The 25,000-nt window shown below is 41.1% G+C and overlaps 1 protein-coding gene across 2 annotated transcripts in view; it reads left to right on the top strand.

Moving 5' to 3' along the window:
• Positions 1-25,000, top strand: part of pcbp4 (poly(rC) binding protein 4) — a 37,581-nt gene that overhangs the window by 6,230 nt on the left and 6,351 nt on the right. For both annotated transcript variants that reach the window (XM_056422550.1, XM_056422551.1), the window contains exons 2-12: positions 7,219-7,382; positions 7,857-7,880; positions 9,857-9,889; positions 12,421-12,537; positions 14,604-14,735; positions 16,794-16,922; positions 18,603-18,677; positions 19,554-19,625; positions 21,907-21,948; positions 23,897-24,005; positions 24,378-24,427. In XM_056422550.1, the coding sequence (XP_056278525.1) occupies positions 7,308-7,382; positions 7,857-7,880; positions 9,857-9,889; positions 12,421-12,537; positions 14,604-14,735; positions 16,794-16,922; positions 18,603-18,677; positions 19,554-19,625; positions 21,907-21,948; positions 23,897-24,005; positions 24,378-24,427 (858 nt within the window). In that variant the 5' untranslated portion in view covers positions 7,219-7,307. The remainder of the gene's footprint in view (positions 1-7,218; positions 7,383-7,856; positions 7,881-9,856; positions 9,890-12,420; positions 12,538-14,603; positions 14,736-16,793; positions 16,923-18,602; positions 18,678-19,553; positions 19,626-21,906; positions 21,949-23,896; positions 24,006-24,377; positions 24,428-25,000) is intronic.

The following is a 25,000-nucleotide window of genomic DNA, read 5'->3' as shown; positions in this document are numbered from 1 at the left end:
GTGTGTGAGTGTGTGTGTGTGTGTGTGTGTGTGTGTGTGTGTGTGTGTGTGTGTGTGTGTGTATGTGTGTGTATGTATGTATGTGTGTGTGTGTGTGTGTGTGTGTGTGTGTGTGTGTGTGTCAGAGCATTGTTGCCTTCTCTCATCCCACCAGCAGCTGTATGTGTGTCTGCTTTGCTTTGGTGCACACAGACATGTGCATGTCACATGTCACTTGGTGTGTGTGTGTGTGTGTGTGTGTGTGTGTCTGTGTGTGTGTGTGTGTGTGTGTGTGTGTGTGTGTGTGTGTGTGAGTGTGTGTGAGTGTGTGTGTGTGTGTGGGGGGGGGGGGGGATATCTTTCACCTCTTGCCCTTGCCATGCAATATTCCCGATCTATATGTGCCCACCCGAGGGACATCCTATCCTCTCTGACTCTGTGTGTTTATCGAACGCACACACACACACACACATACACGTGCACACACACACACGCACAGTGCAATCGGTGGGGACCCCGCTTCTATCCGGCATGTCCTTCGTTTCCTCTGAGCGGGTTGCACAGCATCCCTTTCATCTCCGCTGGCTCTCTGGAGTGGATGCTCCCCGAAAAACATGCCCAGAAAATAACAACAACAACAGTAACAACAACAAGATTGCTAGCTGAAGCTGATGACAAGCGAGGTATTTTTTGCCAGTTGCTTTTATCTGAGACATCTTTGATGTTTGCCTCAAGGAAGTAAGAACCCCCTCCCCCTCCACCTCCTCTTCATACTCGAAGTCGAGCGCGTTGAGCACTTCTGGTAGACGGTCAATCACGTTTTTTCACACGTTCCTATTTTTCAACATACAATTTTTTTAAAGGTCCGATATAAGGAAAGAAAAAGTATGAACCATTAAAAAGGGGAAAGTCCACCTCAAAATCTAAAATACATATTCCTCCTGCCATTTACTAATCTAGATGTATTTATGTGTGTCTGCCTTCTCTTCATTATAATAGAACTGCTTGCTATTTGACAATGTCATTGTATATATATATATTAGGGCTGTCAATCGATTAAAAAAAATTAACTAATTAATCGCACATTTTTTAATCGCAATTAAAAGTTAAAAGTTCATTCTTTTTAAAGACCAAACTTCACACAGAGCTGTGTTTTCAAAGAGGCTCCTACCTATAAAGTGCCAGCGAGGTATTTCATATTGTGGATGATAAATTGTTTCTTCAGTGAAACATCAGATTAGTAAAAAAAAAAGAAGTATATTGAGACCCCATTGGTCCTGTCATCTTTAACATTGAACAGCAGCAGAACCAGTGGCCTTGGTAACTGACTGACATTCACATATGTCACGTTAACCCTCTGGAAGCTGGGGGCATGTTCTCCATTTTACAAAAAAAATTAAATTCACCTTTTATGACACACCCCCACGTGTTCTACATCAAACATTCCAGAACAATCTCAGCTCTATTCAATGAGGCTCATTGTCCTGGTGCCATGTTCTCTGCTCTCTGACTGACAGGCTGCTAATGAGCCTCACCCGTGAGGTGGGAGGTCCTTGTGATTTACTGAGTGTTCATTGGTTGTTTTTTCCCCAAAATGTTGACAGACAAACGGATTGACCAATCACGTTGAAGGTTTCGTGTGACGAGTTCTTTCCCCGACACGTCGCCCCTTCGTTCCTCTGTGGATCAGAGGGAGACGGGAGGAAGGAGGAGCAGGAGGAAACCGACTGATTCATCCACGAGTTAAACTGATTTCTGCTCCTTATTTTCACGGAAAAATAATTGTTTTAAAAACGGAAACAGTGTTAATCCGTACTGCCGCGGCTTGACACTCGGTTTGAGTGTAAAAACAACGGAAGTAAACAAAGGCGTTAATTGGTTAAAATATTTAGTGCGTTAACGCGCCAAATTAACGTGATAGAATTAACGCTGACAGCCCTAATATATATATATATATATCATTTAACTGCTGGATTTCACCCATCCCAAGCGTGTGTGTGTGTGTGTGTGGGGGGGGGTAGTCGGGGTCTCGCTCGAGGACACTCTGACATATGGTCGTACATACGCATGCCGTGCCTCTCCAGGAGGACGTGACCCACTTTCTCTCACGCTTAATCCTGCACACCTCGATGACGGGAAGAAAAAAACGGCTTCTTCCAACCGCGGTCTGTGAATATTGTCTTCCAGTAACCGGGGGAGGGGGGAGGAGGGGGAGGGGATGACTGTCCCTTTCAACTCAAGCAGTCATATTTCTCGTCGCACATTAAATAGAAAACGAAACAGTGTGAACGCGTCCGCTGTAAAATATCGTGCTTATTTTTATGAGGTTTGCTTTTGACTCGCAGCCAAAAGAGAAGAAAAATAAAATGTCCCCGTCAGACCGAGGAGGGGAAGCGAACGCGTCGGCTCTCAGGGACGAACGCCTCCTAAAGATGTCAAGCGCTGATGAACGGGCATCCGTGGACCAATAAAAATAGGGATTTTTTTAATTTTGGGGGCGGGGTGACGGAGGGTGTGCTGTCCCTTTTTAAATTCAGCGTTTATAATATTCAGCGTTTGTATAAACTACTGTTCAAAAGTTTGGAGTCACGTAGAAATGTCCTTATTTTTCAAAGCACTGTTTAAAAAATAATGATAACATTAAATGAATCATAAATACTCTCTCTACATAGTTAATGTGTACATGACTATTCTCTGGTGTGTAATGAAGTCTCTACAGAGGTGTGTAGAGGCCTATCTCCAGTGTTCTGATGGTACATTGTGTTATCGCCTTAGAAGACTAGCGGAGGGGTAGAAAACCCTTTAACCCCTTTTATTTTTATATGTACACTACCGTTCAAAAGTTTGGGATCACCCAGACAATTTCGTGTTTTCCATGAAAACTCACACTTTTATTTATCAAATGAGTTGCAAAATGTATAGAAAATAGAGTCAAGACATTGACAAGGTTAGAAATAATGATTTGTATTTGAAGTATTAATTTTGTTCTTCAAACTTTGCTTTCGTCAAAGAATGCTCCTTTTGCAGCAATTACAGCATTGCAGACCTTTGGCATTCTAGCTGTTAATTTGTTGAGGTAATCTGTTGACATGTCACCCCACGCTTCCTGAAGCACCGCCACAAGTTGGATTGGCTTGATGGGCACTTCTTGAGGACCATACGGTCAAGCTGCTCCCACAACAGCTCAATGGGGTTGAGATCTGGTGACTGTGCTGGCCACTCCATTACAGACAGCAGACCAGCTGCCTGCTTCTTCCCTCAATAGTTCTTGCACAATGTGGAGGTGTGCTTTGGGTCATTGTCCTGTTGGAGGAGGACATTGGCTCCAATCAAGCGCTGCCCACAGGGTATGGCATGGCGTTGCCAAATGGAGTGATAGCCTTCCTTATTTAAAATCCCTTTTACCTGGTACAAATCTCCCACTTTCCCAGCACCAAAGCAGCCCCAGACCATCACATGATCTCCACCATGCTTGACAGATGGTGTCAGGCACTCTTCCAGCATCTTTTCACCTGTTCTGCGTCTCACAAATGTTCTTCTGTGTGATCCAAACACCTCAAACTTGGATTCATCTGTCCAGAACACCTTTTTCCAATCTTCCTCTGTCCAATGCCTGTGTTCTTTTGCCCATACCAATCTTTTCTTTTGCTTGGCCAGTCTCAGATATGGCTTTTTCTTTGCCACTCTGCCTAGAAGGCCAGCATCCCGGAGTCGCCTCTTCACTGTCGACGTTGACACTGGGGTTTTGGGGGTACCATTTAAAGAAGCTGCCAGTTGAGGACCTGTGAGGCGTCTATTTCTCAAACTAGAGACTCTAATGTACTTGTCTTCTTGCTGAGTTGTGCACCGGGCCTCCCACTTCTCTTTCTGCTCTGGTTAGAGCCCGTTTGTGCTGTTCTCTGAAGGAGTAGTACACACCGCTGTAGGACATTTTCAGTTTCTTTGCAATTTCGCATGGAATAGCCTTCATTTCTAAGAACAAGAATAGACTGGCGAGTTTCACATGAAAGTTCTTTTTTTCTGGCCATTTTGAGAGTCTTATCGAACCCACAAATGTGATGCTCCAGATAATCAACTAGCTCAAAGGAAGGCCAGTTTTATAGCTTCTCTCATCAGCAAAACAGTTTTCAGCTGTGCTAACATAATTGCACAAGGGTTTTCAAGGGTTTTCTAATCATCCATTAGTCTTCTAAGGCGATGATCAAACACAATGTACCATTAGAACACTGGAGTGATAGTTGATGGAAATGGGCCTCTATACACCTCTGGAGATATTTCATTAGAAACCAGACGTTTCCACCTAGAATAGTCATTTACCACATTAACAATGTATAGAGTGTATTTCTGATTGATTTAATGTTATCTTCATTGAAAAAAACAATGCTTTTCTTTGAAAAATAAGGACATTTCTAAGTGATCCCAAACTTTTGAACGGTAGTGTATATATATAATATATATATAATATATATAAAATAACGGCTATTGGCGACCAGTAACCTGTATGGAGAAGCTCCCCTTAGGCTGGATTCAGTCGGCGACGGCGGGCGTCGTCTCTGGCCCCGCCCCCTCTGCCATTCTCGCCGTATCTTTGGCATCCCGCCGCCGCCTGCGGTCTGTACTTGGCGATCAGGTCCTGGTTCAGAACAAGAGGGGCTCTGTTGCCTCCCACGGACCCCGGAGCCTCGTCATCGACCCACAGAGCGCCGCATAATGATCCCTTCTAAGCATCGAGTCTCCTAATGCAATAAGAAACACAAAGGGTTAACATTGTAGCCGCCCCCCCCCCCTCCTCCTCCAGTTCTCTCGCATATGTAACGAGGTTAAAGCCACGTGTTCAGGGCGCGGCGTCCGGCGAGCATCCGCAGGCCACGGAGGAGAATATAACAAATTTAAAAACACCAACACGGTCGGCCGAACCCGAGCCGCCGGATCTTAAGAGGGTTTCGTTTTTCGTAGCTTAAAGCATCGCAAAAGCATTTCAGGCGCATGAATAAATAAATCAGGGCGGCCTTCCGAGCGGAAGCAATAAGCCCCGCCTCCAAACCGGCCTCTCTCGGGGGGTTCAGATCCCATTTAAAATAAAAGTCCATTTATTAAACATGATCTCCTCACCAGGTCTACAGGAGGCTGGAACGCACCGCGGCACGCTAACTTCTTCTTCTTCTTCTTCTTCTTCTTCTTCCTCATATTTTTTCAGTATCGTACTGTAGCCGATACGATAAAGATTCATAGATTCGTCAAAGCAACCGATCACCTCGTTGGTCCACATGGAAATATCTCATCAATTACTTGATGGATTGGCACAACATTTTTCGATAAAAACATATATATACATATATATATATATATATATATATATACATATATATATATATGTATATATATATATATATGTATATATATTTATACATATATATATTTATACATATATATACATATATATGTATATGTATATTTATACATATATATATTTATACGTATATATATATATATATATATATACGTATATATATTTATATATATACGTATATATATTTATACATATATATATTTATACATATATATGTATATGTATATTTATACATATATATATATGTATATATATATATATGTATATATATATTTCTACATATGTATACATATATATACATATTTATATATGTATATATATATTAATACATATATATAAACATATATATACATATATATATATGTATATATATTTATACATATATATAGACATATGAACAAGTATATATATATATATATATGTATGTTTTTATCGGCCGCCCTTCTCTGAAGCAGGAAGCTCCTCTTCACGCTCATCACGCATCATCTTCTCTGCAGCTATATTTATGCGTCGCATATAAATGTGTTCCTCCTGTCCGGGCTGACGAACGAAAGCAAATATAAATCAAGAGGAAACGTGAATTATTCCATGAACCGATAATACCCACGGCGCGCCGACACCGAGCGGCGACTCGCTCGTTAATCACCGCGCCGTGCGAAGTCCGTCACGTTTCTGACGCAAACCGAGTCACATCGTCGGCGTAGCTGTAACTGTAATTATATTATTGTTGTTATTTTATTCACCCAGTGATACAAACAGAAAATAATAATAAAATAATAAAAATTATATAAATGTTTCCTTTTTTTATTTTCTACATTTTCTTCATTTTTAAAATTTAATAAATGTTATAAATTTTATAGATTTAATAGATTTAATACATGCACGCTCCTCGTGTTCCTCAGTCGACGAGCAGCTTGTTTCGTTTTTGAGCGCCACGCCGCGTCTCGCCGTTCACGTCGTCTTCTACGTCTGTCGACTCACGTGTTCCTTTGGTAGGATGGACATTCTTCGGATGGTAGTAATGTTATTTGCGTTGTTGTTGTTGTTTTTGTTGTTGTTTCTCTCTCTCCCAGAGCTGCCATGCGAGGTCCGTCACGTTTCTGACGTGACGGCGTCACATCGTCGGCATAGCCGATCGCGCGCTATCAATCCTTCCCCCGAGAAGTGTGTTTTTAGTTTTTAACCTTTTTTCCTCCGACTCTAAATCTAGAAACCCACGAAGAAACGCCAACACATTTACATATTTATGTGTATTTTATGTGTAATTTTATTTTATTCAGTCAATCAAATCAAATACAATCCAATATTATTCTATATAATATACAAAACAAAACAGGTAGAATCAGAAAATGCTGATATATTCCTATCCTAAATTAATATCAAATAAATCAGAAAATTAATATAAAATAAAGAATTTATATCATTAAATAAAATAAAGAAAAAATAACAGAAAAATTAAAAAGAACAATATATATCTATATAAATATATACATACATATATATATGTATACATATAAACACATACATACAGACATACTTCCACATACATCTTCCATATAAATACATTTCAATCACATTTATATCTCTCAAGAATTGTTTTATAAATAATTCCCTTGAAAACCAAAAAGGAGTTCACCATTGTTACATCCATTTAAACATTATTCCATAATTGGACCCCTACAACAGAAGGAATTATTATAATTTTTTAAATTTGAATAAACTTTGTGTACGCCGGAAGGACATTTTCTCCTCTTTTTTTCCAGTCAACAAGCAGTTTGATTTGTTTTTTAACGCAACAACTCTACTCTTGTAGATTCACGCGTTCCTTTGGTAGGATAGAAATTCTTTGGATGGGAATAATGTTGTTGTTGTTGTTGTTTCTCTCCCAGAGCGGCACTGAAGGACCTTGGGAGAGCCCGGAGAACGAGCCCCTGCGTGCCCGGCGGATGAGCCTCGTTCATGCCACGCCCACATCGCCATGAACTGTGAGCAGGACTTTGCGGACGGGGGCTTGGGGGTGACCCTCACACTCCGGCTGCTCATGCACGGAAAGGTAGGAGCTCATCGGCCGAGCGGCGCCCGCAGGCCGCGTGAATCACATGCCGGAAACATTATTTTAAAGAATGACATCATTCTTTAACCCTTGTGTTGCCTTCGGGTCAATTTGACCCGATTCAATGTTTCACCCTCCTGTCGCCTTCGGGTCAATATGACCCGATTCAATGTTTAACCCTCCTGTTACCTTTATATTTACTAACATATTTTACCCTTGAGGTCAATATGACCCCAGCTATTAAAATCTCCAGAAAATTATTAGAATTAATATTGTTTTCCAAGTTTAAGTGTGAGGTACTTTATGTTTGTTTGTTGACTCCCGAAAGAACACCGACATTAAACATTGAATCGTGTCAAATTGACCCGAAGGCGACAGGAGGGTTAAATATTGAATCGGGTCAAAATGACCCGAAGGCAACACAAGGGTTAAGGATGTATTAAATGAAATTACCGTTGTCTCTTTTTGTTCTAGGAGGTCGGCAGCATCATAGGAAAGGTGAGAATTCTTCTACACAAAATACTACATATATTTATGAAAGTATTAATCATTTGGGACACGAGGTTGATATTTTGTTAAATGCTAGGATCGGAGACAAATATTGTATTTATTTTCTATTGATCTAAGCCGAGGGTCAACGGCTACATCTGTCCAAGGGACAGAATTCATTTGCAGACACACTGAGGGGGTTGGGCTTTAAAAAAAAGACTTAAAATCCATAATGATAAACAGATGCTTAGCTGCACTCAACTCCACTGCGATAAAAACTGAGTTTCTCCATTAAGAATTACACAAAAGATCCACTTTAAATATCATGTATTTTTTAGATGTACCTCACTTTTACAACAATAACATCATGAAGATACAGCTTCCGATATAAATATGTTATTTATATATGATATATATTGTAATATACATATATATATTTATATTATATATATCTATGTATATAATAAATGTATATACATATATATTATAAATATATATCATATATATCACATATATATTTATATTATATATATGTGTATGTATATAATATATATATATATATATATATATTATTTATATTATATATATAAATATATTTATATTATATATATATATGTGTGTATATAATATATATATATATATATATATATATCATATATATTTATATTATATTATTATATATATATGTATCTATATAATATATATACATACATACAGGACTGTCTCAGAAAATTAGAATATTGTGATAAAGTTCTTTATTTTCTGTAATGCAATTAAAAAAACAAAAATGTCATGCATTCTGGATTCACTACAAATCAACTGAAATATTGCAAGCCTTTTATTCTTTTAATATTGCTGATTATGGCTTACAGCTTAAGAAAACTCTAAAATCCTATCTCATAAAATTTTAATATTTCCTCAGACCAAGTAAAAAAAAGATTTATAACAGCTGAGTGTTTGTCAAGGCTCAGGAAACCCTTGCAGGTGTTTCGAGTTAATTAGACAATTCAAGTGATTTGTTTAATACCCTACTAGTATACTTTTTCATGATATTCTAATATTTAGAGATAGGATATTTGAGTTTTCTTACAAGCCATAATCAGCAATATTAAAAGAATAAAAGGCTTGCAATATTTCAGTTGATTTGTAATGAATCCAGAATGCATGACATTTTTGTTTTTTGAATTGCATTACAGAAAATAAAGAACTTCATCACAATATTCTAATTTTCTGAGACAGTCCTGTATATATTATAAATATATGAAAAATATGATATATATGATATATATATATATATATTTATATTATTTATATGTATGTATATAATATATCTACATATATATATATAATACATATATATATATTTACTATATCTACATATATACATATACATTTGAGTCTTGAATAGAAACGGGTGAAACGAAACTCACTACCACCAAAAACTCTCCCCAATAATCCATTAAACTAAAGCATCAGTGCATCGACCCCGAGGCCCTCGTGGGCCCCCGGGGGCCCGGCTCCTCGACGCTGCTCCGTTCGCCCTTCGTAATACGACACCGACAAAAAGACAACGCTGAGAAGACAAAAAAGGAAAATATAGAGTGCCGGGAAAGAAAGAAATTAAAACAAGGGGAACAGAGAGAGAGAGAGACAGGGGGAGAGAGAGAGAGAGGGGGGGGGGGAGAGAGAGAGAGAGACAGGGGGAGAGAATAGAAAACAAGAAGGAAAAAAGAGTGAAGGGCGGTGGGTGAGATGACACAGCTTGTGATCGTCAGAGGGGGAGCTGAGCTGTGACAGCCTGGTGTACACACACACACACACACACACACACACACAGCAGGTGTGCGCCTCCTTCCGGCCGTGCGCAGGACGCCGCCGTTCGTTCACGCTAAATTCCCAATCAGACTTTTCGTGGTCTCGACATCGCCGGTGTCACTTAAGAGACTCTGTCTGACGCCGTCCTCCATCTTCTCCTCTCTTTCCAGAAAGGAGAGACGGTGAAGCGAATACGAGAAGAGGTACTGTGTCCACCATCATTAATGCTTTGTGCTGTTGTTGTTGTTGTTGTTGTTGTTGTTCTGTGTGACAGCTGTCAGTCCAACTTACATGACGAGGGACGACCACGAGTCGGGTTCAATTCAATTCAATTCAATTCAGTTTATTTGTATAGCCCAATCTCACAAATTACAAATTTGTCTCGGAGTGCTTTACAATCTGTACACATAGACATCCCTGCCCCAAAACCTCACATCGGACCAGGAAAAACTCCCAAATAACCCTTCAGGGGGAAAAAAAGGGAAGAAACCTTCAGGAGAGAACAGAGGAGGATCCCTCTCCAGGATGGAAAGAACAATAGATGTAATGTGTACAGAAGGACAGATTTAGAGTGGATGAATAGTTCATAGTAGGCATATTCCACGATGGAGACCTCCACGATCCATCAGGCAGATGGCGGTGGGGAGGAGGAGTGGGCGGAGTCTCAACAGTGGGCGGAGTCTCAACAGGACAGTGGTGTAGTCAGGAGCAGGAATTCCACGACCCAGACCTCGATGATCCATCAGCAGATAGGATCTATGTCGTCTCATAGGGTCCGATGACCCCATGAGACGTGAAGTCAAAAGGACTCCGGGGAGAAAGCAGAGTTAGTAACGTGTGATTGAGAGATGAAAATTCATCCCTAAGGAGAGAAAAGAGGAGATAGGTGCTCAGTGCATCCTAAACGTCCCCCGGCAGCTATAAGCCTATAGCAGCGTCTCCAGGGGCTGGACCAGGTGAACCTGATTCAGCCCTAACTATAAGCTCTGTCAAAGAGGAAGGTCTTAAGTCTACTCTTAAACGAGGTGACTGTGTCTGCCTCCCGGACTGAAGGTGAAGCTGGTTCCATAAAAGAGGAGCTTGATAACTAAAGGCTCTGGCTCCCATTCTACTTTTTAAGACTCTAGGAACTACAAGTAGTCCCGCATTTAGTGAGCGTAGCTCTCTAGTGGGGCAATATGGTACTACAAGTTCCTTAAGATATGATGGTGCATCACCAATCAAGGCTTTGTACGTTAAGAGAATAATTGTAAAAGTGATTCTTGATTTTACTGGGAGCCAGTGCAGAGCAGCTAGTGCAGGAGTGATGTGATCTCTTTTCTTAGTTTTAGTGAGAACACGAGCTGCAGCATTCTGGATCAACTGGAGGGACCTAAGAGATTTATTAGAGCAGCCTGATAATAAGGAGTTGCAGTAATCCAGTCTCAAGTAACGAACGTGAACCAATTTGTCTGCATCTTTTTGAGACAAGATGTGCCTGATTTTTGAAATATTACGTAGATGAAAGAATGCAGTCCTTGAGATTTGCTTTACGTGGGAGTTAAAGGACAAGTCCCGATCAAAGATAACGCCAAGATTCTTTACAGTGGTGTTGGATGCTAGGGCAATGCCGTCTACAGAATCCACATCACCAGATAATTGATCTCTGAGGTGCTCAGGGCCGATTAAAATTACTTCGGTTTTGTCTGAGTTTAACATCAAGAAGTTGCAGGTCATCCATGTTTTTATGTCTTTAAGACATGCTTGAACTTTACCGAGTTGGTTGCTCTCCTCTGGTTTTATCGATAGATATAGTTGAGTATCATCTGCATAACAATGAAAGTTTATGGAATGTTTCCTGATAATATTGCCCAAAGGAAGCATGTATAAGGTAAATAAAATTGGTCCAAGCACAGAACCTTGTGGAACTCCGTGACTAACGTTGGTGGTTATCGAGGCGTCATCGTTTACAAATACAAACTGAGATCGATCTGATAAATAGGATTTAAACCAACTTAGTGCCGTGCCTGAAATGCCAATCGACTGCTCCAGTCTCTGTAACAGGATGTCATGGTCAATGGTGTCGAATGCAGCACTAAGGTCTAACAAGACCAGGACAGAGAGGAGTCCTTTATCTGCTGCCATTAAGAGGTCATTTGTAATTTACACCAGTGCCGTCTCGGTGCTGTGGTGTTTTCTAAATCCTGACTGAAACTCCTCAAATAAACTATTATGATGTAGAAAGTCACACAACTGATTTGCGACCACTTTCTCAAGGATGGTTCATGTATAATATTATTATTTATGTATATTCTATACATAATAATATATATTATTTATTTATATTATTATATTATATTATATTATAATATATATTATTATTTATATATATTATAATATAATATATATTACTATGTATACATATTGTATATTATAACATATTACTATGTATACATATTGTATATTATAATATATATTATTATGTATATAATATGTATATATATTATATATTGTAATATGTATTATTATTTCTATTATACTATAATATATATATATATATTAAATACATTCTAATATATATTATTATTTATACATATTATGTATTATACTATAATATATATTATTATGTATATGTATTATATACATTATAATATATATTTGTATTTATTTAGATATTTATTTAAAACATGTTTAAACAACGTCGAGCTCTTAAGCGTTAACGTTGACCATCACTTGACCTCTGACCCCCACACAGAGCAGCGCTCGGGTCAACATCTCCGAGGGCTCCTGTCCAGAGAGGATCATCACCATCACCGGCTCCACGGACTGCGTCTTCAGAGCCTTCACAATGATCACCTACAAGCTGGAGGAGGTAAGACCGCAGCACGCCGCGCAGCACGCCGCTCATTAGCATAATAAGCTAATAAAAAGATGTTGAAACGTTTTGGACTTATTTCAAATATACACGATGTACAGTGAGTTGTTAAATTTCATAATAGTGTCGGGCCATCCATCAAAAGCACCTTTCAAAGAACGAAAATTCAATTCAAGGAGATTTACAAAATGATTAAAAACCAAAAAAAGGAAAAAATGGAGAGAAGGTGAAGAGACGAATGCACATCTGATAGTTAAGAAAGATAAATGAATAAAAGAAGTAGTCTGAATAAATTGATGGGATAAGGTGAATTTAGAGCAAAAGAAACAAATATATGTATATAAGGGAATACAAAGAAAAGAATAAGCCATACTAATAATAATATTAATAATAATAATATGAATGAATACAAACATTATAAAACACAACAGAGTAGACAGAATGAATATTTTGCTATTTAGTTTCCGTTTTTCAGCTCCTCTCAGATTGGTCAGGTCAGCCACAATATATAAATATATATATATATTTATATATATACATATATTTTTATATATATTTATATATATATATGTATATATTTATATATACATATATATATTTATATATATTTATATATATATGTATATATATATAGACATATATTTTTATATAATTTTATTTTGTCCATTTTCTTCACCGCCCCATTAATGAGAAGGATTCATAAAGCTCGCCGTCTGCTAATGAGCCGTCGGCGGCCGGCTCTTGCCCGCGGTGGCTGTCCATCTCCGCCGTGGTTAATACGTCGGAACGAGGTAAACACCGGGAGCGCGGTGCAGTGTTCATTAAAATAAAATATATTCTCTTTTGCACTCACCTATTTACCGCCATTCTTGAGTTATTGTAAGCGTGACGCATTTAATTCAAAATTCAAATTTAAAAAAGGGGAATAATCACCTTTTTGGTGGGGTGGGGGGGTTACACACTCAACTCAAACTATACAAATAATGCACAACATAGCATCACAACCAACAGGCTGGGACAGAAAACAACGCAGGCATAAATCATCACCACCCCCATAATGAACCGACTATAACAATTGTACATTAATGAATAATTTGCACTTGAATCTTAGGGGATCCCTAAATTGCAAACTCTCATTCTTACCAGAATTTCAAAGTTAGATTTTGGCCAATGTCATATATATAAATATATTTATATATTAATATCAATATATATATATATGTATATATATATTTAAATATATATTTATGTATATATGTATATATATATATACATAGATATATTTATATATATACATATATGTAAATATGTATACATATTTATCTATAAATATATATTTATTTATATGCATGTGTCTATATTTTTATACTTCATAGATTTATTTATATATGTCTATATTTATATTTATATAAATATATATATAAATATAAATATTTTTATATAAATATATATGAAAATTATATGTATTAATTTATACATATATTAATATATATATATACATATATATATATATGTATATATATACATATATATATATGAAAAACATCACAGCTGAGAGAATAAGCACAACACAAGCTTCATCATTTATATATGTCTATATTTATATATACAGGACTGTCTCAGAAAATTAGAATATATATATTTATATATATAAATATATATATATATATAAATTATTATATATAAATATATATAAAACAATATATGTATTTATTTATAGAAATATGAATTTATATATCTAATTATATTTATATATATATCATTTTATATATATATATGTATATATATATACATACATATATATGAAAAACATGACAGCTGAGAGAATAAGCACAACACAAGCTTCATCATCCTACATGGATTCTGGTCCCGGGCGGAGCCACAAAACCTGCACTGGAGTCCAGATCCCACATTAGACTCACTTGGGGATATTAATATTCCACACATTCGGCAAATTGGCTGAACGAGAAAGGACCACGGACACAAAGTGTGTTTACGTTCCTGTGGAATTGGAGATAAAACCCTCTGGTGGCTTTTCTCCCCCCCCCCCCTTTCCCCTCCAGGACCTGACTGCCCTGGTGGCCAACGGCACCATCAGCTCCAAACCGCCGGTCACCCTGCGGCTGGTCATCCCGGCCAGCCAGTGTGGCTCCCTCATCGGGAAGGGGGGGGCCAAGATAAAGGAGATCCGAGAGGTGAGCACGACACACACATACACACACACACACACACACTGACACCGAAATATGAAGAGGACAAATCTGCATGCAGGAGATGAGGAGGGATAATAAACTGCAGACATTTCATTCCCCACATTTGTCCTCGTTGTGGTTTATTTATTTTGCCACCACATTAATAATGCAAGTCCTTCCGTTGACATCAATACATTTTAGGCGTTCTTCTATTCCGTATCGCAGCATAATCGAAGTTTAGAGATTGAGAAATGTGGTGATCATATTATATCTACAGTAAAAAGCTATAATAACTCATTTTGTCAGAGCTTCAGGTGAACAGAAGAAAGGCATTCTGGGATTGAACGTTGCAAAAATGCAACCGGATGCAGTTTTGACTGCTTATTGCACAATACTGCACTTATTTTTCGGCGAGCTATAGCCTTTACAAATGATTTTTTTATTTTTTTTATAATATAGTCCATAAAAGGAACTCCGGCGGGGTCACGAGACTTCACGTCACGAGGTTCCAGTGACGTCGTTTAAAAGCTTCAGACTCTACCGGAGGAGGATATTAGCTTCTCGTTTTAGCTTTAGAATGAAACGTAAACAACTCTTTTCCTTAGACCGTCGAACCAAAAACGACTTTTGAGACGAGGGGAACCGGGAACCGCGCGAACATGCTGACTCGTTCCTGGGTAGCCCCGCCTTCTACGGGCAGGGAACGCCGATTGGGAACGTCAGATCCTTAGATATTTGATCGTCGAGGGTATTGAAAAAAGGATCACCTAAAAGTCATCAGGAAACGCCCAACGACAGCCGAGGCCGATTGGGAACGTCAGATCTGTAGATATTTGATCGTCTAAAAAGTCATGAGGGTTCATCCTCTGGGTACCGAGACTCGTTCCTGGGTAGCCCCGCCTACTATGAGCAGGAAGTGCCCAACGACAGCCGAGGCCGATTGGGAACCTCAGATCCGTAGATATTTGATCGTCGAGCATATTGGAAAAAGGATCACCTAAAAGTCATCAGGGTTCATCCTCTTGGGACCGAGACTTAACATCCAAATTTGCCGAGATCTTTCCTCCAGACGGAAGTAACTCTCTCACGTTGGCACCTGGATGAAAAAATGGTTTCAGGCCATTAAGGGAAACCGGGAACCTCATGAATGCCGTCTCGTTCCTGGGTATTCCAACCTTTTGCCAATTGGGAACCTCAGATCCGTAGATATTTGATCGTCTAAAAAGTCATGAGGGTTCATCCTCTGGGTACCGAGACTCGTTCCTAGGTAGCCCCGCCTTCTACGAGCAGGAAACGCCCAACGACAGCCGAGACCGATTAAGAACGTCAGATCCGTAGATATTTGATCGTCTAAAAAGTCACGAAGGTTCATCCTCTGGGTACCGAGACCGAACGTCCAATAGTTGCCGAGATCTTTGAGTGGCGGCTTTTGCACTCGCTCGCTTGCGTTGGCACCGGAATGGAAACATTGATTAAGGCCATTAAGGCCGGGGGAAGTCGGCGAGACGCCGCCGGCCGGATCACTTAGCGCAGAACAAAACGCTACGACTCAGCAGGGGGTCAGCAGCCGGATTAAACCGGCTTCAGATCCGTTGCCAGACTTTCGACTTCAGCTCAGCTCCACAAATAGCGTCTCTCTCTCTCTCTGTCTCTCTCTCTGTCTCTCTCTCTCTCTCTCTCATTTTACCTTCGCCAACCGGCATCCAGTCTGGTTTTCCCGTCATGTTTATCCCCCCCCCCCCCCCCACACACACACACAATTGGTTTTGCTTACAGCCTTGTGTTGTCCCGTGTTGGTTGCCACGGGCCCGTTGGCGATGACAAAAGCGTGCGGTCGCCCAGAGGCATCGGCATAAGTCTTTCAGACATGCTTTATATATCTATGCATCGGCAAAATATTGGGAGAGATGCATCATGGGTGACCTTTCATTCATCTCCGACCTGCCGTTAGAAACACACCACGGCTCAGTCGGTCTTCGCGGCTTTAAAAAGGTCAGGAGGGCGCCGGCGACTCGTCTCTGGAAGCCAAAGTAATCTTTGATCCTCTTTTTAAACCCCCAGAGCACCGGGGCTCAGATCCAGGTGGCGGGGGATTTGCTGCCCAACTCCACCGAGCGAGGGGTGACGATATCCGGGAGCCAGGACTCCGTGATCCAGTGCGTCCGCCTCATCTGCACGGTGATCCTGGAGGTAGGAGGAGCTTCACCGGCGAGCATGCTCGCTCTGTTCCGGGCGCCGCAGAGGTTAAAGCGTTGTGGGCATGCAGCGTGAGTCGTGTGTGTTACGCAACGCGGTGTTTTCTGCATTATCGTTATCCGACATGCGAGATGAGATATCACGGGAGAGCGTAGACGTGACACCGATTTGTGTTTACCGATACCGGATCTCACCCATGTGGGTACATTATGATCCATAGATACAACTATGCAGAAATACAGTTGATCACGTTGACGTATCGCTGAAATGATGATGATGATGATGACGTCACTAGACATCACCTGAGTACAGACAGGTGTGTTTGGCAAGAGAGCCGAAGGAGAAACTATTTTGCAACCACATGTTAAGAACGCGTAGAAATACATATATAAAAATGCATTTAGGATCGCATTTAAGATCGCATTAAAAAACGGATATAAAGACCACATTTAAAATCGCATTTAAGATCGCATATAAAAAATGCATATAAAAAACACATTTAAGATCACATTTTAAGACCGCATTTAAGAAACATATAAAGATCGCATTTAAGATTGCATTTAAAATCGCATTAAAAACGCATATGAAAACCGCATTAGGAATGCATATGAAAACTGCTTTTAACAACGTATATAAAAACAGCATGTAAAAAACACATTTAAGATCGCATTTTAAGATCGCATTAAAAAAAAGCATATAAATAACACATTCAACAACGCATATAAAGACCGCATTTAAGAAACATATAAAGATTGCATTTAGGAACGCATTTAAAAAACGCATTTAACAACGCACGTAAAGTCAAATCGAGGTTTTTCAGTTTAATACGAGTTTAGTTTAAGTGCTGAAGGAATGCGCGTTGATTTCCCCGACCGCTCCTACGAAGTGCGTCGCTCTTTTTTCATGTTTTTTTTTCGCGTTGTGACATCGTAAAGGAAACGACCTGCAGCTCTCAGGTCAGAGGTCACCGAGCTGCTCACTGAAAACAAACCGGCCTGCAGCTCAACCTGATCACCCCCCCCCCCCCCCCTCCTCCCGGTGCGTTCAGGTCCTCCCGGTGCGTTCAGGTCCTCTTCTTGTGTTGGTTTTGGCTCCCCTCCTTTCATTAGGATTCTGTTCTCGCTCTCGGCTTCTGAGATATATTTTTTTAAATCATGCAAAGTTATAGAGGAATTCGTCCCGGCAGAAAAAAAGACGCTCCGCGCTCCGAAAAAAAAGACGCGTCGGCGACATTGCGATAAGCCGCGCGCGGCGTGTGCTCTGCATAATCTCCTCTGCTCGTTGGCGTTTGAAGAATTTGTGATCTTATAAAATGTCTCCCCGTCAGTGGATGCTTGATTCATCCACAGGGCGCTCTCACACACACACACACACACACACACACACATACCGCCGCAGCTCGGAGCTTATGTTATTTCCAACCGGAGCGCTCGCTGCTCGGCTTCAATAATTCAGCGAGTGACTAATATCATCAAAAGGGGGAAACGAGGAAGAGGATAATGTCGCGTCATTAGCAGTTTAGTTCGTCGTTAAGTGTTATTGTGTCGCACGCCATTTGCACTTAAGCGTCTCGCATGCCGGCGCCGCGCCGGATGTGAAGGCTTCGTTCACCGGATCTAACCACCAGGTTCATTCCGGCCTTTTTTTCTTCCGTCTTGTCTTTCCTTCACTTAGTCTCCCCCGAAGGGCGCGACCATCCCCTACCGGCCGAGCCCCTCGCCGGCCGCCCTCCTCATCGCAGGGAACCAGGTGAGGGATTCAAACACATGTGAGGAGGAGGAGGAGGAGGAGGAGGAGGAGGAACCATGAAAGAAAACTAAAACAGATATTGGAAGTAGAAACGACGTAGTGACCTGTCAATCACCTTAAGCCCCGCCCCTAAAGCGCCCCCTGCTTTATGGTCTGTTTGACTCAAAATGACCATAAAGTATAAATGATGACATCATGCTGTATAGAAGAAGACTTGAAACTAGAGACTGAGACATAAACTCATGTTTACAATGTTTACTGAGGGAATACATCAAGAGAAGTAGAGTCACTATAGAGACTTCTATACAACCAGAGGAGCCCCCTGGTGGTCAGGAGAGAGAATACAGCCTTAACACACGAAGCATAGACTTCTATACAACCAGATTGGGTTTGTGTGACTGTGGGCGTGAGTGGCACAGACGCCGCTGTTTGAGAAGGGACAGATCTTCCTTCCTTCCTCCCTCCTCTCCTCCCTCCTTGGATCAAGTCACAAGATGCCGGCGGGTCTGGAGGCGGTCACATGTTCTGTGTGTGCCTCAGTTCATGCGACGGCTTTGAGTTTTCATATTTACCTCCATAATAATCAGCAAATGAAAGCGTGGGGACGAGGGGGGGGGGGGGCGTTAATGTAAGGGGATGTTTGTGTGAAAGGGGGGGGGGGGGTTATAAAATGAAGTGGGAATGGAGGCCAAGGATGAGTCACGGCCCATAAGCCTGTTAGGTGTGCTGACGTGGAGCCCACATATGATCTGTGGCAAGAGTGTGTGTGTGTGTGTGGGGGGGGGGGGGGCCTCCATGTTTCTAGCCAGTAGGAACCCCTTCACGCTCACTCCTCCTCACATGCACAATGGGCGTGCTCCTCTCTCTCTCCTGCAGGTGTACGAGGCGTCAGACTTTGCACCCCACCCTCTGTACTCCGTCAGCCAGGCCGGCCTGGACCTCCAGCAGGTAACCCGACACCTCTTTGTTCTCTGCACCTATAAATATCTACAGAATGAATGTGGTGTGTGTGTGTGTGTGTGTGGGGGGGGGGGGGGGCTGTGCGGTATGTCCAGATCTACCGTCCATCGTCTGTCGAGGCGTTTTTAAAACAACAGCTGAGCGTTAAAAGCTGGAGCTATTGTTCTGCCCCTCTCCTGAAACACGACTCCACCAACACCACCACCAACTCCACCACCTCCACCAATGCTACCAACACTACCACCACCATCACCACCAACACCACCTCCACCAACGCTACCACCACCACTACCTCCACCACCACCAACTCCTCCACCACCACCAACTCCACCAACACCACCAGCACCTCCACCACCACCAACACCACCAACACCTCCACCAACGCTACCACCACCACTACCTCCACCACCACCAACACCACCAACACCAGCACCAACAACACCACCAGCACCTCCACCAACGCTACCACCACCACTACCACCAACACCACCAACACCACCACCAACACCATCAGCACCTCCACCACCACCACTACCTCCACCACCACCACCACCACCAACACCACCTCCACCACCACCACCACCACCAACACCACCAACACCAACAACACCACCTCCAACACCACCAGCACGACCAGCACCACCAACACCACCAACACCATCAGCACCTCCACCACCACCACTACCTCCACCACCACCAACACCACCACTACCACCACCACCACCACCACTACCACCAACACCATCAGCACCTCCACCACCACTACCAGCACCACCACTACCACCACCACTACCTCCACCATCACCACCACTACCTCCACCACCACCAATGCCTCCACCACCACCACCACCACCACCACCACCACCACTACCTCCACCACCAATGCCTCCACCACCACCACTACCTCCACCACCACCAACACCAATGCCACCACCACCAACACCACCAGCACCTCCACCACCACTACCTCCACCACCACCACCGCCTCCACCACCACCACCAACGCCTCCACCACTACCACCACCACTACCTCCACCACCACCAACGCCTCCACCTCCACCACCACCACTACCTCCACCACCACCAATGCCTCCACCACCACCACCAACGCCTCCACCACCACCACTACCTCCACCACCAATGCCTCCACCACCACCACTACCTCCACCAACACCAACGCCACCACCACCAGCACCTCCACCACCACTACCACCACCACTACCTCCACCACCACCGCCTCCACCACCACCACCAACGCCTGCACCACCACCACCACCACTACCTCCACCACCACCAACGCTACCACCACCAACAACACCGCCACCACCCAAAAAATAAAAATTAATTGTTGGGGCGAAGACGTCACAATTTAGCCGACTCATGCTAATGTAATTAGCCGCTGCTCATCGGACGTGTTTGTGTTGGTTCTCCCGCCTCCGGCTCGTGGCCGTGAGGACCCCCGGTAACAGAAGGCAGACAGCTGGCGCCAGGCGGAGTCCAGTTAGAGCCGGCAGACAGAGACAATTACGTTAGAGAGAGGTCAACGTATGGGACCGCATTATTTAGGATCATGAGGGGGGGGGGGGGGGTCACTTTGTGTGCTACAACACACACAAAACAAAAAAAGGGCTCGAAAGAAAGTAAAATATTTCTAAAATATCAAAAGGTTTTAGGAGAATAATTTTTAAAGGGTTCAGTCGAATTAAAGTAAAAACATTTCTCTCGAGGTTTTATAGAGAAAATTAATTATTGGGGCGTTTTTTTATTTTTTCGACCGTCAACAATGGAGGAAGTTTTTTTCTTCTAAAAGTAATGAAATGAATGAGTGAGGATGATGACCGTCGCCGTAGAAACAAGGAAATGAAGTTGCTGACTCATCAGTCGGTGCAGTGACAACAAATAAAAACGTGTACGAAAACAATAAAACACGAAATTTCTAATTTAAAACGAGACATTTAAAAATTAGAAGGAATAAATAAAGCATGAATCAGAGGCATCGATGGCCGAGTCGTGGCGTACATGCAGGTCGCCATCTTGGATTTACTTTTTAAAAACCAAAACCCTCATCAAACCTCTTCTGGAAAACTAAATCCGTGCACACAGGATTTATCGCCCCGCGGGGGTCCATTCTGATTTTATTGCCGTCATTTCCCTAATGCAGGATGCTCTCTCTCTCTCCCTCCCTCCCTCTCTCTCTCTCTCTCTCCCTCCCTCCCTCCCTCCTCTCTCTCTCCCTCCCTCCCTCCCTCCCTCTCTCTCTCCCTCACAGGCCTACACTTTGCAGAACCAATATGGCATTCCACACTCAGAGGTAGGAAGTGACCGATTTCAGGACGTCTCACTGGCATCTGGTTCATTTAAATATTCTATGACCTTCTTTTTATCTACTCTCATTATTTTATTGCACCATCATTTACCGTGTATTGTAAAATACTTACATACTTACATACTTATTTAGTTACCTACTTACATACTTACTTAGTTAGCTACTTACATACTTATTTACTTACTTACCTACATATTTACTGACTTCCATACTTCCATACATTCATACATACTTACACACATACTTAATTACTTACATCCTTACTTACTTACCTACATACATACTACTTACTTACAAACTTACATACTTACAAACGTACACACTTACATACACACTTACATACTTACATACATATTTATTTACTTATTTACATACTTACTTACTTACTTACCTACTTACATACTTATTTACCGACTGACTTCCATACATTCATACATACTTACATACTTACAAACATACTTACATACTTACTTACATACTTACTTACTTACTGACTTCGATACTTACATACATTTATACATACTTACACATATACTTAATTACTTACATCCTTACTTACTTACCTTCTGACATACTTACACACATTCATACTTGCATACTTACTGACATACTTACATACATACTTACTTACATACTTACATAGTTACTTACATACATACTTGCATACTTACTTACATGCTTACAAACTTACATACGTACCTACTTACTTACATACTTACATACTTACCTACTTACTTACTGACTTACATACTTACACACTTACATACTTACACACATACATACTTACATACTTACACACTTACAGAATTACATACTTATTTCTATAGTTACTTACATACTTATATACTTACTTACATACTTATTTATATAGTTACTTACATACTTATATACTTACTTACACACATACATACTTACATACTTACACACATACACACTTACATACTTACATACTTACACACTTACAGACTTATATACTTACACACTTACATACTTACACACATACTTACTTCATACTTACATACTTACACACATACACACTTACATACTTACACACATACATACTTACACACTTACATACTTACACACATACTTCCTTCATACTTACATACTTACACACATACATACTTACATACTTACACACATACACACTTACATACTTACACACTTACATACTTACACACATACTTACATACTTATTTATATACTTACTTACATACTTACATACTTAACATACTTATATACTTACTTACATACTTACACACTTACATACTTACACACATACTTACTTACATACTTATTTATATACTTACTTACATACTTACATACTAACATACTTATATACTTACTTACATACTTACATACTTACACACTTACATACTTACACACTTACATACTTACACACATACACACTTACATACTTACATACTTACATACTTACACACTTACATACTTACACACTTACACACTTACATACTTACACACTTACATACTTACACACATACACACTTACATACTTACATACTTATACACATACACACTTACATACTTACACACTTACATACTTACACACATACACACTTACATACTTACATACTTACACACTTACATACTAACATACTTATATACTTACTTACATACTTACATACTTACACACTTACATACTTACACACTTACATACTTACACACATACACACTTACATACTTACATACTTACACACTTACATACTTACACACTTACATACTTACACACATACACACTTACATACTTACACACTTTCATACTTACACACATACTTACTTACATACTTACATACTTACACACATACACACTTACATACTTACACACTTTCATACTTACACACATACACACTTACATACTTACATACTCACACACATATACACTTACATGCTGAGCTTGTGCCCTGTGTCTCAGATGGTGAAGCTGCATCAGCTGTCCATGCAGCATCAGCATCAGCAGCAGCAGCAGCAGCAGCACCAGGCTCTCGGCCCGATGGCCCAGCCGGCCTCCTCCATCATGCCCGGTGTGTGGACCACGAGGTCACATTCAAAATGTCGCTCCTCCATCTGCAATTAGATTTCCAGCCCACCTTTTAGATAATGTTCCCGGGGTCAGTGAGGAGGGAGGAAGGAGGAAGGAGGAGACGAGGGTTTCTTATATTTTCCATTAAGCGAAATGATATGTTCGTCAGACCCCGAGGACGAGGGAGGCGGGAGGAGAGCGAGCGGCCGTGTTAAACACCGCTCTATTAAAATAGAAATTAACTGCTTTATTATATCTAACAGCCCCTCCCCCCAGATCAGTGCCAGTTGTGTGTGTCATCACTGACTTAAAAAAGGAGATGAATGAATATTAAAATGTAGAATATCTGGTGTGTTTTCATTCTTCCTCTCAGGGATGGACTCCAACACGCAGACGTCTCAGGAGCTGCTCATCCCCAACGATGTAAGCAAGAGCAACACACACACACACACACACACACACACACGTTGGCGGCTTCCTAATGATCCTCATTACTCCACCTCGGACTAAACCAAGGTTAAATCAGGGGGGGGGGGGAATCTGAGCCGATATGGATCCTTTCCTGCACGTTATTGTCTGTGCTGCAGTGTCTTAGCGTGGCTCCCGTGGGTGCTCTTTAAATCCTCTCATGTTCCCTGACCCACTTAGAGGAAGTCTGCTGTCAAAATAAGCCAATAAGAAAACAGACAAGGATCCTCCCCCCCCCCCCCCCCCCCTCCCCCTCACTTAGCCTCCGCCGGCGGTTCGATGGAACGGTTTCTCTTCAGATCTGGATTCTCTCTCAACTTGTCAGGCTACATTTCAACCTTCAGATTACGCATCGTAACTCGCTCTCTTATTGGATTTCATTAAGGGAAGTGAGAGAGAGAGAGAGAGTGAGAGAGAGAGACCCTGCTTTTAAAGTAATTTATGATGTAATTTGTAGCTACTGTAAAAAAAAAATTTGAACAGATCCTCCGAAAAGACCAAAACCAAACATGAGTCATGACTTCCTAA

This window comes from Pseudoliparis swirei, chromosome 9, assembly GCF_029220125.1.
Source record: "Pseudoliparis swirei isolate HS2019 ecotype Mariana Trench chromosome 9, NWPU_hadal_v1, whole genome shotgun sequence".
Taxonomy (NCBI): Eukaryota; Metazoa; Chordata; class Actinopteri; order Perciformes; family Liparidae; genus Pseudoliparis; species Pseudoliparis swirei.
Note: the sequence above shows the minus strand (reverse complement) of the source record. Positions and strands in the feature narration are given on the sequence as shown.